Raw genomic sequence first — 12799 nt, forward strand, 5'->3', positions numbered from 1 at the left:
TCAGTAGAGATTCAATTTCTTGTTTCCACATCAATACAGTCCCTGAAGAATCTCAGCCGAGCCACTGCAAACTACCTATCCTCATCCAACGCGTCGGACTTGGAGCCGGCCTTCAGACGCGTACCACCAAACTTCACAACATGGCGAACAACGACCAAGGCAGAAAGCGTGCGCGCTCACCCTCGAGATCCCCATCACGATCGCCACCCCGTCAGCGAAAGCGCCCCGGCGCAGGTGCCCGAGTGTCAGCCGCCGACCGCGAAGCCGCCCGAAAGCGTGCGCAAGCGAGAGAAGAAGAGGCGGCGAGGAGAGCCCAGCAGGAAGCTGCGCAGAGAGGTGTGCACGATGTCGTCAAGCAGCATTACAACGCCGTCCCGGAGCGAGGCCGCGAATGGCGCAACACAGACAGCAAGATCAAGGGTCTGCGCAGCTTCAACAACTGGGTCAAATCCTCCATCATTCAGAAATTCATCGGCGACGAGCGCAACATCAAGGTTCTCGATGTCGGATGCGGAAAGGGCGGAGACCTGGGCAAGTGGGAGAAGTCGAGGAAGGTGGAGCTATACGTTGGATGCGATCCCGCAGATGTGTCGATCAAGCAGGCCAAGGACAGATTCGCCCAGATGCAGAGGAAGAACCGGCGCTTGTTTCACGGCGAGTTCTACGCCAAAGACTGCTTCGGAGAGTGGCTAGGCGACATACCCATCATCAAGGAAGTTGGCATCGATCCCGGAGCTGGCGGCGGCAATGCCATGAGCCAGCGCTGGGGCGGCGGTGGTTGGGACATGGTCACCATGATGTTCTGCATGCACTACGCTTTCGAGAGCGAGTCCAAGGCAAGAGGCATGCTACGGAATGTCGCAGGTGCGCTGAAGAAAGGTGGACGCTTCATTGGCTGTATACCCAACTCGGACGTGCTGTCGCAAAAGGTTATTGAGCACCACAAGGCCAAAGGCACAGCACCGCCTGATGTTGACGGTGCCGATGACGACGATGACCGCCCCGCATTCGCAAGCGACGACGAGGACGACTGGGACCCGGAGAAGAGTCTTGATAGCCCCAAGCCCGCCGATACCGAGCACGCGAACGACGACAAGGCAGACGAACCGAAGAACAAGGAGAAGGAGAAGGCACAGGACGAACAAGAGGACGGCGAGGTGGAGGATGAGGGCTTCGGCTTCGGCAACAGCATCTACAGCGTCAAGTTTCCAGGCAAGACACCTTCCGATGGCACGTTCCGTCCTCCATTTGGTTGGAAGTACTCATACTGGCTCACTGAAGCTGTTGAGGCACCCGAGTACGTCGTCCCCTGGGAAGCTTTCCGAGCGCTAGCAGAAGACTTCAATCTCGAGCTGCAGTACCGCAAGCCCTTCAGAGAGGTCTGGGAGGAGCAAAAGGACGATCCTATCCTGGGTCCTCTGAGCGAAGTTATGAAGGTCAGGGATCGCTCGACTGGCCGACTCCTGACTTCGGAAGAAGAGTTGGAAGCGGCAGACTTTTATCATGCATTCTGTTTCTACAAGGTTTAGATGGGCAGCATTATCGGCGTCTGGGATTTGGCAGGAATGCCTGGGGTGATGATGGAAAAGTCATCTTCAACGTGTACACTATTTTCATATGGCAGGACAGGTCAGGCTTGTAAGTCAGATCTGGAAGGGCTTCCTGATGTTCATACGGCATGTGATAGCCAAACAAGCTTATTGAGATTTTACTTTCCACGAATATTGTCCTCTGTGCTCCTGGGCATTTACTAGTCGGCTGCAGCGAGTCGCGATGGTATTGAAACATAGTAAAGGACTACGCAGATACGCGTGATGAAAGTTCAAGCTAGCTTGTAGAGAGAAGGTATCCATAAAAAAAATACTCGATGTAGCCAACATTCACATGCCACCAGTGCCCAAGTAGGCGCGCCCCAGATCACGTTGCCCGTGACGCAGGCGGATCGAGTTGCCGAGGTCGGTCGCGTTTTCCCCGGCAAACGGGGCCTGGCATGGCATCAGATCCAAAGCCCGAACTCCCTGCGCTTCCGCAACCCATCTCCGCATTCCACTACCAACGCCCCCCATACGTTCCTTCCCTACTCGAATTCACCTATCTCGAGAGCAAGCGCGCGCCCTAGTACGACGGAAAAATAATACGACGATTCGAAGCTGGACTTCTCTCCTTCGCGATACATACTAAGCGTATTCGTGGGCAGCGACGAAGCCGATAAGATGGTTGCTGATGCTTTGGTTTACCACCCGACGGTGTCGCATTATTTGAAGTTTGTTGCGACGACTGGTATGCTTCTTTCTCTCGTATTTTCTATACCCACAGTTCAATCCGTCTATCCCGCGTCATCCCATTTCACCTCCGAAACCCCCGTCTTACCTACCCCGTATCATACATCCTAACATGAACATCCCTCACTAACCCTTCCTCCCAGTCGGACGTGACAAAGTCCTCCGCACCCTCCAATACTTCTCGCGCTTCCTCGCCTGGTACCTGTACCGCACCAACCGACCCGCGTCGGCCATCGCCCCGTATGAAGCGACCAAGAAGACCTTCGGCGCGACGCGCAAGCTGATGCGCGTGGGCAAGTTCGTCGAGCACTTCCGCGCCGCGGCTGTAGCCAGCGATGCCAAGAGCATGGACCCCGTGTTGAGGTTCACAGCTGTAGGAAGGCAGTTGGGATATGCATTCTACATGCTCTGCGACAATGCTTGCGTCGTGAGTCCACGCACCTCAACAACACAAAACACAAACAGATCAGGCAAACTAACAAACCCCCCCAGCTCGACGCAACATCCATCCGCAAATCCTCCTTCGCCCCGCGTCTCCTCCGCGAAGGCTACCGCGCCTGGTTCGCCGGCATCTCCTTCTCCATCGCCTCGGGCCTCTACCAATACTACAACCTGCTCCAGCACTCCAAGACCATCACTCAGTCCTCGGACCCGGAGAAGGTGGTTGAGACGAAGAAGTTGCAGAAGGAGCTTAACGCTGTTAAAGTGCAGTTGGTCAGCGATCTTTGCGATATTACTATCCCGAGCAGCGCGCTGGGCTGGGTTGATTTGGATGATGGCATTGTGGGATTGGCGGGTACGACGAGTTCGCTGCTGGGGGTCTGGGGGCAGTGGAGGAAGACTGCTTAGGTGGGATGAGGTGCGCGGGGGTTGTGGGGTGGGAGGAGAGGGGTGGGGAAGATGTGTTGAAGGTTGGATGTACGGGATATCTTCAAGTTGCTGTCTGCGTTGTTCGGTTCGATTTGCTCAATACTCCTGTTCTCTGCATAATGTCATCATTCGAGACGCATCTGTCCTTCCCTCTTTGCTGCTCTTGATCGCAATTGTCAGTCGTCAATATTTTCCCCTCGGGCACTTGCAATGTCCAGGATCAATCTGGGTTTCCATCATCAGATGCCATACCTCAACGCTTCGTCCCATCTGCCGCACTCCCTCTCCGGGACTTCTATGGCGACGTCTTCCTTCTTTCGTCTCACTTCCAAAGAAGCGTATTTCAGGCCTTGTATATTGTCATGTTTGGTTTGTATGGTATTCGGCTTCGATGGGACAGCTAGCTAAAAAAAAAACACAAACAAGGCATTTCGGCTCGGAGATATTCCGCGTATTCAAGGTGTCAGTCAACGTTCACGGAAGCGGATATAAAAGAGACCTTCGACGTGACAAACCTGGAGGTTTCTCCTGGGCAATATGGCATAGCCTTTAGTGAAGCTTACGCTGTACTTACAGTGCATTGAAGCTGCGGCATAGTCTCACCATCTGGACATATGGCAGCAAGTCATAGATCACTGTTACTGCAAAGACAAAGCGCATCCATGGAGAGACACTTGGTATGACTCGCGGCGCTATGTCGGTAAAATGTCATCGCGCGTTGTAGTCATCGTCGTGGAGGCTGGAGAAGACTTGATGCTGCTTGAGCTGCAGAGTAGATGTCTAACTTGAGAAGAGGCATGATAGTAACGAGTCTTCGGCAGTTTTCAGGATCCAGTGCGGACTTACTTCTGGTCTCATGTGAGCTGTCTGTGGACATCGGCTTACTTGCGTAGATAGACAAAAACGCAGGCACAAGAACAGAATCAGTGACATTACCTTGTCCTGGTGTACAGGATACTGGAATGTACATATACGCTAGGCTTTGTCTCTACTTTGAGGCTGTAGACTATCGAGCAATCGTGTTTTTAATATCTCTCGGATACTTGGCGGGATTACTATGCAGAAGCAACGAGGTTCATCACGTACAGTTCGCACCGATGCAAAACCCGCCGATGTACCGCAGTCGCCCCGACTTGTCTCTTGTCTGACCCAAGATGGACAAAACATCACCCACAATGTAATTGTATGTAACGCCTGAGCGATGATAAGCCCGAAGACAGGACCACCAAGGCGGGCACAGCACTCTCCCTGTCATGTCTTGGCACCGTCTACTTGCACCCTAAATGAGTAGCCACAAGCGGCAACTCACCCCCTTGGGAGAAGACCGTCCCACTGGATGTGGACATCAGTCGGGCCATGAGTCGGGTTAGTTCTGCCGCTTCCGTGGTCACGCAACGTGGACTTTCTTTTGGGTCGTACAGTGGGCTATCAAGAGGGGCTTTTGTGGATTCATTCGAGAAGAATCCCGGACGATGGCCTGTTCGAGGTAACGCTTTGCAGGCCCGCTTTCTGGTGGAGTCCGCGTGGGAAAAGGCTGAGGTAGGTGCAGAATCGATGCCGGAATTTTGTGGGATGGGGAAAATGGAGCGAGCGTATATGGTCGGGTACAAGCGGTATCGTCAGCATTGCTGGACTAAATGTTGCGATAGCCGTTGGCTGTTGGTTGCATCGATAGCTTGGTCTGAGGTCGGCAGCTACTGCCCGCGGAACCATGTTTGGTCCTAGCCGTCGCCGTTGAGGATAGCCACCGGATCTATGTCTGGACAGGGTCCAGGGGAGTGCGGACAAAACGGTGAAGCAGAACTGGGGCGCTTGACTGCATCTGCCATCAAGTTTACGAAGCTCTGTTTCGGTATGCCAGCCGTCGCGCAACGTCCGATTCAAATTTTCCGATGTGCTGTTTCACTGCCATCCATGGATCCTAGAGCCATACCAGGCATACGCGTTCACGTTGGGTCCGAGGAGTGATGGAAGTTGCAGATACATCGCGGGAGGGTTCTATGCTTTTTTCATCGAACCGCTCTGAACTCGCGAAGGATCCGGGGATGGATTCTGATGCAGTAGTGGGAGCCATGCTGCGTTTATCGATGGCCTCGAACGGCGGCGCGTTATCGCAAGCTTACTTAGGTACACGGTGTTGCGAGCCTCGAAGCGTTAGCCCTCTTCCCCAATGTCTCTACTGCGATAGGAAAGCAAATATGCCGAGGCAGCTGTACTCTTCAGTATAGCTGAGAAAGAGTAATATGGCTTCAGCTAGATAAGGTGTTGCGCCTCATGGCAGGTGGAGGGTGTGTGGCCATGCGACGACGTTGGGCAACTGCCCTGTTGATCTCGGATGCTTTTTCAGACCCTTGGCCGCTTACCATCACCCATGCAGAGTCGCGAACCCCCCTACACCCTCACGTTTCATCGCTTTTCATCTGACCTCATCATGGACCCGGAGAGGCTGCCGGTATACGAGAGCTGCATTCCAAGGTTGCGTCGATGCTACCAAGCGACATTGAGGTAGAAACAGGGCGCGGGGTGTGGTTATGGCTGCGGCGTGGGTTCTCTTTAATCTCCTACCCATCATGCAGCACGCCCTTAGTCCAACTCTCCTATAGCGACACATTCACCGTGTTGCGAAGTCGTAACATGCCAGATCCATGAATCGCTCCACGAGGCCCAGCACCGCCATCAGATACAGTGGGCTGCGCTACAGACTTTCCTTGCCGATATCTGACCGAGGCGTAGTCCTCAAATGTTTGTTGCCCCGAAGCCCCAGGCTGGAACTGCCATAGCGGATAGGAGGTTAAAAGGAAAGGGACATGGGGACAAAACGGGACGCTTCCTGGAATACCGCCGCGCCGCTACAGAACCATCGTCGCGTCATGCCCCGGTAAAGCACCGTGTCGCCCGCGCGCTCGACTAGAGCTACAACCTCCGCGAAACTGTATACCTCGCGTGCAACTAGACTTAGATTTCCATTGGCCGGCTCCGAAATGCGATGCGAACCATACGGCAACACCGAGATCTCCATGGCCACTGTTGTCATGAAGGCCATGAGACTTTGCAAGCCAGGGGGCTGGCTCTATAGCTGCTCGCTTCGAGTGGTGTGGACCCCGGAGAGTCGTGAAACGAGTCATCCACCCTTGCGAACCGTAGCTGTTCGAACGACCTGCGACCATTCATTCCACATCATGCTCCTTCATCCCGACGCCACCAACGGGAGCTTCCTTTCCAAAGGATTTGATCTTCAATAGGATCCCCTGGATAAGACAGGCTGCACGCTCGCTCACAGATCCTGGACTCTATTGGCTCGCCTGTGTCCAGCCGGCTTTCTTTCCTTTGTTTGTGATGAAGCGACATTGCGGCACATCTATTGCAGGAACTTGAGCAAGGCTAGGAGAAGAAAAATCAAGAAAGTGGCATATATTCAGCATCTAAAGCAAACCTAAGCAACAAAGTTCTGGGCTATCTGGTTTCAGGCGACCAGGTTGCAAGGCTGTTTTGCGGGGTACCAATCAAACTCGACTGTCGGCAGACTATCCTGTTGCCACCATCGCGCGCACTCTTGTCGACTTTTTGCTCATCCTGTTCGTGGCTGCAACACAGGTGAACGACCAGCGATCAGACAACCTCCATGACTTGCTTTCGCCCCCCTTAATGTGGACCCTTGCGGCGCCCCCGCGTTGTAGTTCGTCAACGAATGTGTAAATGATAGGTCGCCAGCTTAGTCAAACGCTGTCATCTTCGAAAGAAGCGTTGCCAGTTACGCCAGTGTCTAATGTCTCACAAGGACCGAGTAGGAGAAGCCCTTGCGCTGCAACCCATCACACCTATCACAGCAGGGGTTCGGACATGTACAGGCTCACCTGCCGCTAGTTGCACGACCCCGTTTTTGATCCTCCATGCGGGACAGCAGGGGTTGCACCATGTGTCGTAGGGAGGGCAACGCACGCATGTCATGACTTGGACGTTCGGCACGAGAGACCCACCGTTTAACGTATTAGACCACTACACCTCCTCGTCTGATGCAGCCTCGAACGCGGCCTCGATTTGGATCCATTGTAGCACCATCTCTTGCAGGTCCATCTTCCATCTTTCCAGAACGTTGGCAGGACCATGTAATGGAGTTTTATCGCGACTAGCTATACTACCTTCACATATATCCGGATTCGCTAACCGACACGACGCTCGCTCGCCTCTACCGTAATACCTCCACATCGAGTGCGCAAACATGAGCACCGACACTGCTCTGTTACAGGATCCGAAAAACCATCCTGACAATGCGAACTTGCCAAACGTCAACGAACCTGCGACAATCCTCGGAGTCACTGTTTCCTTCCTGGTACGTGCGATGATTGAGAAATCATTCCATCAGACGTCATGTACTAAGCCTGTCAGGCACTCGCCATCTTCACATTGAGCTTCCGATTATGGTTCCGCATCAAGGAACGCCTTTGGGGTTGGGATGATGTCTTCGTTGTTCTCGCTGCTACGGCGAGTTTCATCGGAGATATCATGGTTTGCATGAGTATGTTTGTTGAGATCCCACGAACAATGCGGTTGACTAATCATTTGTAGTGCCCGAGGATGGTCTTGGTCTGCATTTGTGGACACTTGATGCTGAGCATCTAACATCATATTTTAAGGTAATACATCCCGACATAACATTGAGTTGCCAGGCTAACGCTGGCTTCAGCACATCTACTCGACAAATGCTGCATACACCGCAAGCACAACGCTCATCAAGCTCTCTATCCTCATACAATATCTGCGACTGTTTGCCGAAGCCGCGCCCTCCACCACTACCGCTCAATATCGACTCGCACGCCGTATCACCTGGGGCATGATATTGATATGCTCACTCTGGGGGTTGACTTTTTTCATGCTCGCGCTTTTCCCCTGCAACCCCGTACGCAAGAACTGGAACCCTACATTGCAGGGCACATGCATTGGATGGGGCAGCAAAAACCCTGCCGACTTTTTCCACATGTTTTTGGGCCATGCTGTCAGTAACTGCTTACTGGATATCATGGTCCTTCTAGTACCTCTGCCCTTCGTAACCACGCTAAGGATTGCGGGTAAAAGCCGAGCAGGCTTAGTTGGTCTGTTCAGCTTGGGCTGTGTGTAAGTGCATAATGAGCTTCCAAAAAAGGCTTCATACTGACAATCCACCAGTGTCGTCATCGTAGCTGTCGGTCGCATGATCGCTATGTCTGTTAACAAAGCTGGCACCAAGCCTGTCCTAGACATGTCCTTCCACACACCCATCGTCTATATCTTCGCCGTCCTCGAAGTCAACTTCGCTATCATCACAGCCTCCATACCCATCTTCTGGCCCGCCATAGCAACACTAGCTTCCAACAAGATCTTCGTCGTCAATGAAGTACAGATCCACGTCGAACATGTCACAAGAAACGATAGCTTCGACTCCAGCGGTGGCATCAGCCTTAGCGACCGAAAGATACAATCGTCAGGTGGGGATAGCAAGATGGGCGTTGTTACCACAATATCCGACCGAGCACCACCTCGAAAGTCAGGCGAGAAGTCATCCATTCACCATCATCACAAACCAAGCACCGCTTCATCTGTCGGTCCAACCACCGGCTTTGGAGGAGGACGAAAACCAAGCACCGCCTCATCCGTAGGCCGAACAATGGGCATGGACCTCGCCGGCCGCCCCAGCCAAGAATCATCACGCTACCTATACCGCATCCCGAGCAACGAAAACAGGAGTTCGAAAAGCCTTACGCAGAGCGAGGGCGACGACTGGTTCATGGAGATGGACAGGGCGAATTCACGCGGACAAGTGACGACAACGGTCGAGAAGTCCTCGATTCCGTTCGAGCACCTCAAGGCGACGGATAAAAAGTAAAAAGCCAGCTTATTTGAAGGAGAGACGGGGTGGGAAGGATTGAGTACATGTCTTTGGTAATGTCTTTCGCGTGATACCCTGCAGCAATGCAATATGCAACATATCTATTTCCTGTACGCAGCACATACAACAGATGAGTATGTAGTAATGTAGTCATCTAATTCATTCTTTCGCGATTCACACATTGGGCACCTTCGTTCCAACTTGCTCACGTGGATCGTTCGGTCTTGTTGTACATTCCCAAGACGCCGCGGGCCGCAACGTTGGTTATCGGTCCGAACTGGAAACACGATGCAGTCGATGGATACTGTGTACTGATTCAATCACCGATGGTTCCCCCGCAGAGATGCCGTGTTGGATCTCAATTGAATCGCGCACGGTGCTATTGTTCGTGTTCGTCCTGCTCCCCGCTTGCCGCGCTTTCTCCATTGTATGAGCGTTGGGGTTTTGGGTCGAAGGGGGGTTTCCAAGGTTGTCTGCCAAGGGATGGTAATCGATCATTCATCATTTCTTGTCACCTACATTGGCGAGAAGTTATGAAAGTATGTAAGGCTGTGGCCCTGCTTGCGTAAAGTTTAGCTTTGCGTCGACAACTCTTATCTCTACGTCGGAAGCAGCACGTGATCGGACCTCGGGAAGCAGCACATGCTACGTTGGATAGTGTACCTACTGCTCAGTTCGCTCGTCGAATGCAAACACACCTGGGCGGTAAGATACTGCACATTCGATTTCGACGCTAAGGTAAACTCTCGGGTTGCTGTCCCGATCGAATGTCGTACTTTAGATCGCGTGCTCTCATGCCACTTCGACGGCAGCTGCAGGATAAGCTCTGCGCGGCGTCAGCGGCGTCGGTGGTGCTAACCTGTTTGGGCGACGCGCTGAGGCTTCGGACGCCTGAACAAAGCATGGCAAAGCTTGAGGCTGGACGCAACTTCCCCTTCAATATCGACGAGGAATTTTGGGTTTGACAACCGCTGAGTACCGCAATTTCCTGTGAGCGGCAATAGAACTTAATACCGAACCCTTCAGCATTCCAGAAGGCGAAGGACGCGTAACCTTGGATAGAGTTGTAGCCCCAACGGCTGTCTTGCTCGGTACCCAGATATTCCCGGCGGAAATGTGCACCTGCTTTATGGAGTAACAGCCGCGTCGTGGGCCTTCAAATCCTACGCCACAAGTATTGGGAAAAGCTTTCTTCCATTGTGAGTGGTCTGATGAGTGCGACAGGACAGCACCAAACCCGATGCGGGTTCGAGTGAGGGTGATCACAGGGTCTTTTGCAGTGAGTGCCACAACAGCCGTACCAGGGTTGCAAGCAAGCTCCAGCTCAAGTGAGAGCCGTTAAAGTTTGAGCGGTCCGCCTACGAAAGCTTATCTTCTACTCCAACGACACTCTTACTATCCTACTGCGCTGGCAATCGTGACGCGACACCCTGCTTGATCGCATTCGCATTCTGGTTAAGCCCCACGCGACACTACAATGGCTTCCGCTGCGGAAACCCAACCAGGCCTGTACAATGCGACTGACGCGAAAGGCGACATCGAACGTAGAGGCAGCGTCGCAAAGACAGAGAAAGGAAGGTGGGAGAGATTATGGCCCGTCATCGCATGCGGCGCAGGTCTTTTCAGCGATGGCTACCTCAATAATGTACGCAGAACTCGATCCAAGAAGCGACACCCAGACAATTCCCTATGCGACAACAACATCCCCCATCCCAAAGCACCACCACGACATCCAAGTGGAGATTGAAACTGCGAGAATAGAAATGCTGATACAGAAATGCCTAGATCATTGGACCGGTCAACACGATGCTCAAAACAATCTATCCAGACTCGTATGCGAACTCTTCGGCCCAAGCAAACGTCTCGAGTATTACCTTTGCGGGTACAGTCGTGGGCATGCTGTTCTTCGGGTATACATCGGATCACTTTTCGAGGAAATGGTCGTTGTTCACGTCAACCATTATCATTATCCTATTCGCTATCTTGGGTACAGCTTCATACGGAGCTGGAGGTAGTCCAAGTGGACTTTTGACGGCGCTCGTTGTATACCGCTTCTTCCTCGGAATAGGTATGTGGGATTGCGTTTGTGTCTCCTCGACCAACGTACTGACTCGCGACAGGTATTGGCGGAGAGTACCCAGCAGGCAGCGTCGGCTGCGCAGAATCCACCGGCGAACTCAAGCAAGGAACGCGAAACAAGTGGTTTATCCTCTTCACCAACGTCCAGATCGACCTAGCGTTCTTCATCAGCGCCATCGTCGCGACCGTCGTTGTCCTCGCTACGGGCGAAGACCATCTACGAGCCGCTTGGCGTATCTGCTTGGGTATCGGAATCATCCCACCTCTGTCGCTGCTATACCTCCGATTGAAGCTACAGGAGCCCGAGGCGTTCAAGCGCGAGTCGCTGGCCAAGGCGAAGACACCATGGCTGCTTATCATCAAGTACTATTGGTTCCGCCTCAGTATCGTCAGCATCATCTGGTTCATATACGACTTCAGCGCGTACTCATTCGGTATCTACGCCACGTCCATCTTGGCCAATCTGCTAGGAGAGTCGGCACCGCTGTGGAAGAGTCTGGCATGGAACATTCTCATCAACTTCTTCTACATGCCTGGTTGTCTTGCTGGTGCTTTTGTCGCGGATCTACCTTCCATGGGGCCCAAGAAGACGCTGTTCATCGGGGTGACGTTGCAGGGTATCATCGGATTCATCATGGCTGGATGCTATCCTTGGTTGAACAAGCCTGAGAATGTTGCCGGCTTCGTCGTGGTGTATGGTGTTTTCCTTGCGCTGGGCGAGTTTGGACCGGGCGACAATATTGGTTTGGTTGCTTCCAAGACGTGCGCAACGGGTATACGGTATATTACTCTATCGCATCCCCTAAAGCTTTAGTTACTAACTTCTAGACAGAGGACAGTACTACGGTATCGCAGCGGCTGTAGGCAAGATCGGTGCCTTTGCTGGCTCTTACGCTCTGGACGCACTTCAGAAAGCTGCAGGCGATGATGAAATCGCTGCGGGTCGTAATCCTTTCTTCGTGGCTTCCACTCTTGCCTTCGTAGCTGCTGGGCTGGTATTGCTCCTTCCTCATATAGGCCAGGACACAATCGATCAGGAGGATATACGGTTCAGGGAGTACCTGACAGCGAATGGATATGATACTAGCAGCATGGGGCTGAAGAGTGCAGATGCAACGGGCACTGAGAGCGACGACAATGGCGTTGTGCCAGTTGAGCAGACATATGGGAAATAAGGTAGGTTCGGTGTGAAGAGGAGACAGTCGATAACGACGACAGCTTTAGGTGTTAAGAAACTGTTTCCATACGAACGCATCTTCACTACAAACCACCATCTCAAGATCACTACCGTCCTTTGCCAACGACCTGTATGCACACTCAAGAATGGGACAGCTCTAGAGTCGTAAATGCCAGCACGTGCTAGAACTGCACGCTAGAAAGTTTCCGGCCTAGCGCATTCTCACACTACCGAGGCTATCTGCAAAGCCGGAGAACCTGGAAACTATTACAACCCACGTCACTAGCAGCTCCCCACCATGCACGACAGACGACAGATATACCATATCCCAGCCCACTTGATCCTCCCTGTGCCGCCTTAAACTGGGCATCGCGCGTAATACCATTATACAACAGATACACAGATGAGGCCACCGCACGTGCAATTGGGCACATAGACCCAGGTACCTCGGATCACTACTCAACCAAAGCAGGCTTAGACACCTAGGTAAAGACATACCGAGCCTCTTCGGCAATATGGAACTAGATG

At 52.8% G+C, this 12799-nt stretch overlaps 4 protein-coding genes across 4 annotated transcripts; all 4 read left to right on the forward strand.

Moving 5' to 3' along the window:
• Positions 1–140: 140 nt before the first annotated feature.
• Positions 141–1529, forward strand: J4E92_000398 (uncharacterized protein; the record flags this gene model as incomplete). Its single annotated transcript, XM_051491815.1, has 1 exon — positions 141–1529. The coding sequence occupies one exon, from the start codon at positions 141–143 to the stop codon at positions 1527–1529; it is 1389 nt and encodes a 462-aa protein (XP_051357327.1).
• Positions 1530–2213: 684 nt separating this feature from the next.
• Positions 2214–3131, forward strand: J4E92_000399 (uncharacterized protein; the record flags this gene model as incomplete). Its single annotated transcript, XM_051491816.1, has 3 exons — positions 2214–2280; positions 2426–2709; positions 2775–3131. 3 exons carry the CDS (start codon positions 2214–2216, stop codon positions 3129–3131), a joined length of 708 nt encoding a protein of 235 aa, XP_051357328.1.
• Positions 3132–8022: 4891 nt separating this feature from the next.
• Positions 8023–9012, forward strand: J4E92_000400 (uncharacterized protein; the record flags this gene model as incomplete). The annotated part of the gene is made up of 2 exons (XM_051491817.1): positions 8023–8264; positions 8316–9012. 2 exons carry the CDS (start codon positions 8023–8025, stop codon positions 9010–9012), a joined length of 939 nt encoding a protein of 312 aa, XP_051357329.1.
• A 1480-nt stretch (positions 9013–10492) lies between these two features.
• On the forward strand, positions 10493–12269 carry J4E92_000401 (uncharacterized protein; the record flags this gene model as incomplete). The annotated part of the gene is made up of 4 exons (XM_051491818.1): positions 10493–10660; positions 10801–11083; positions 11136–11874; positions 11927–12269. The coding sequence occupies 4 exons, from the start codon at positions 10493–10495 to the stop codon at positions 12267–12269; spliced, it is 1533 nt and encodes a 510-aa protein (XP_051357330.1).
• Between the last annotated feature and the right edge of the window lie 530 nt (positions 12270–12799).

This window comes from Alternaria infectoria, assembly GCF_024043175.1.
Source record: "Alternaria infectoria strain BMP 0036 chromosome Unknown scaffold_1, whole genome shotgun sequence".
NCBI classification, from domain to species: Eukaryota; Fungi; Ascomycota; class Dothideomycetes; order Pleosporales; family Pleosporaceae; genus Alternaria; species Alternaria infectoria.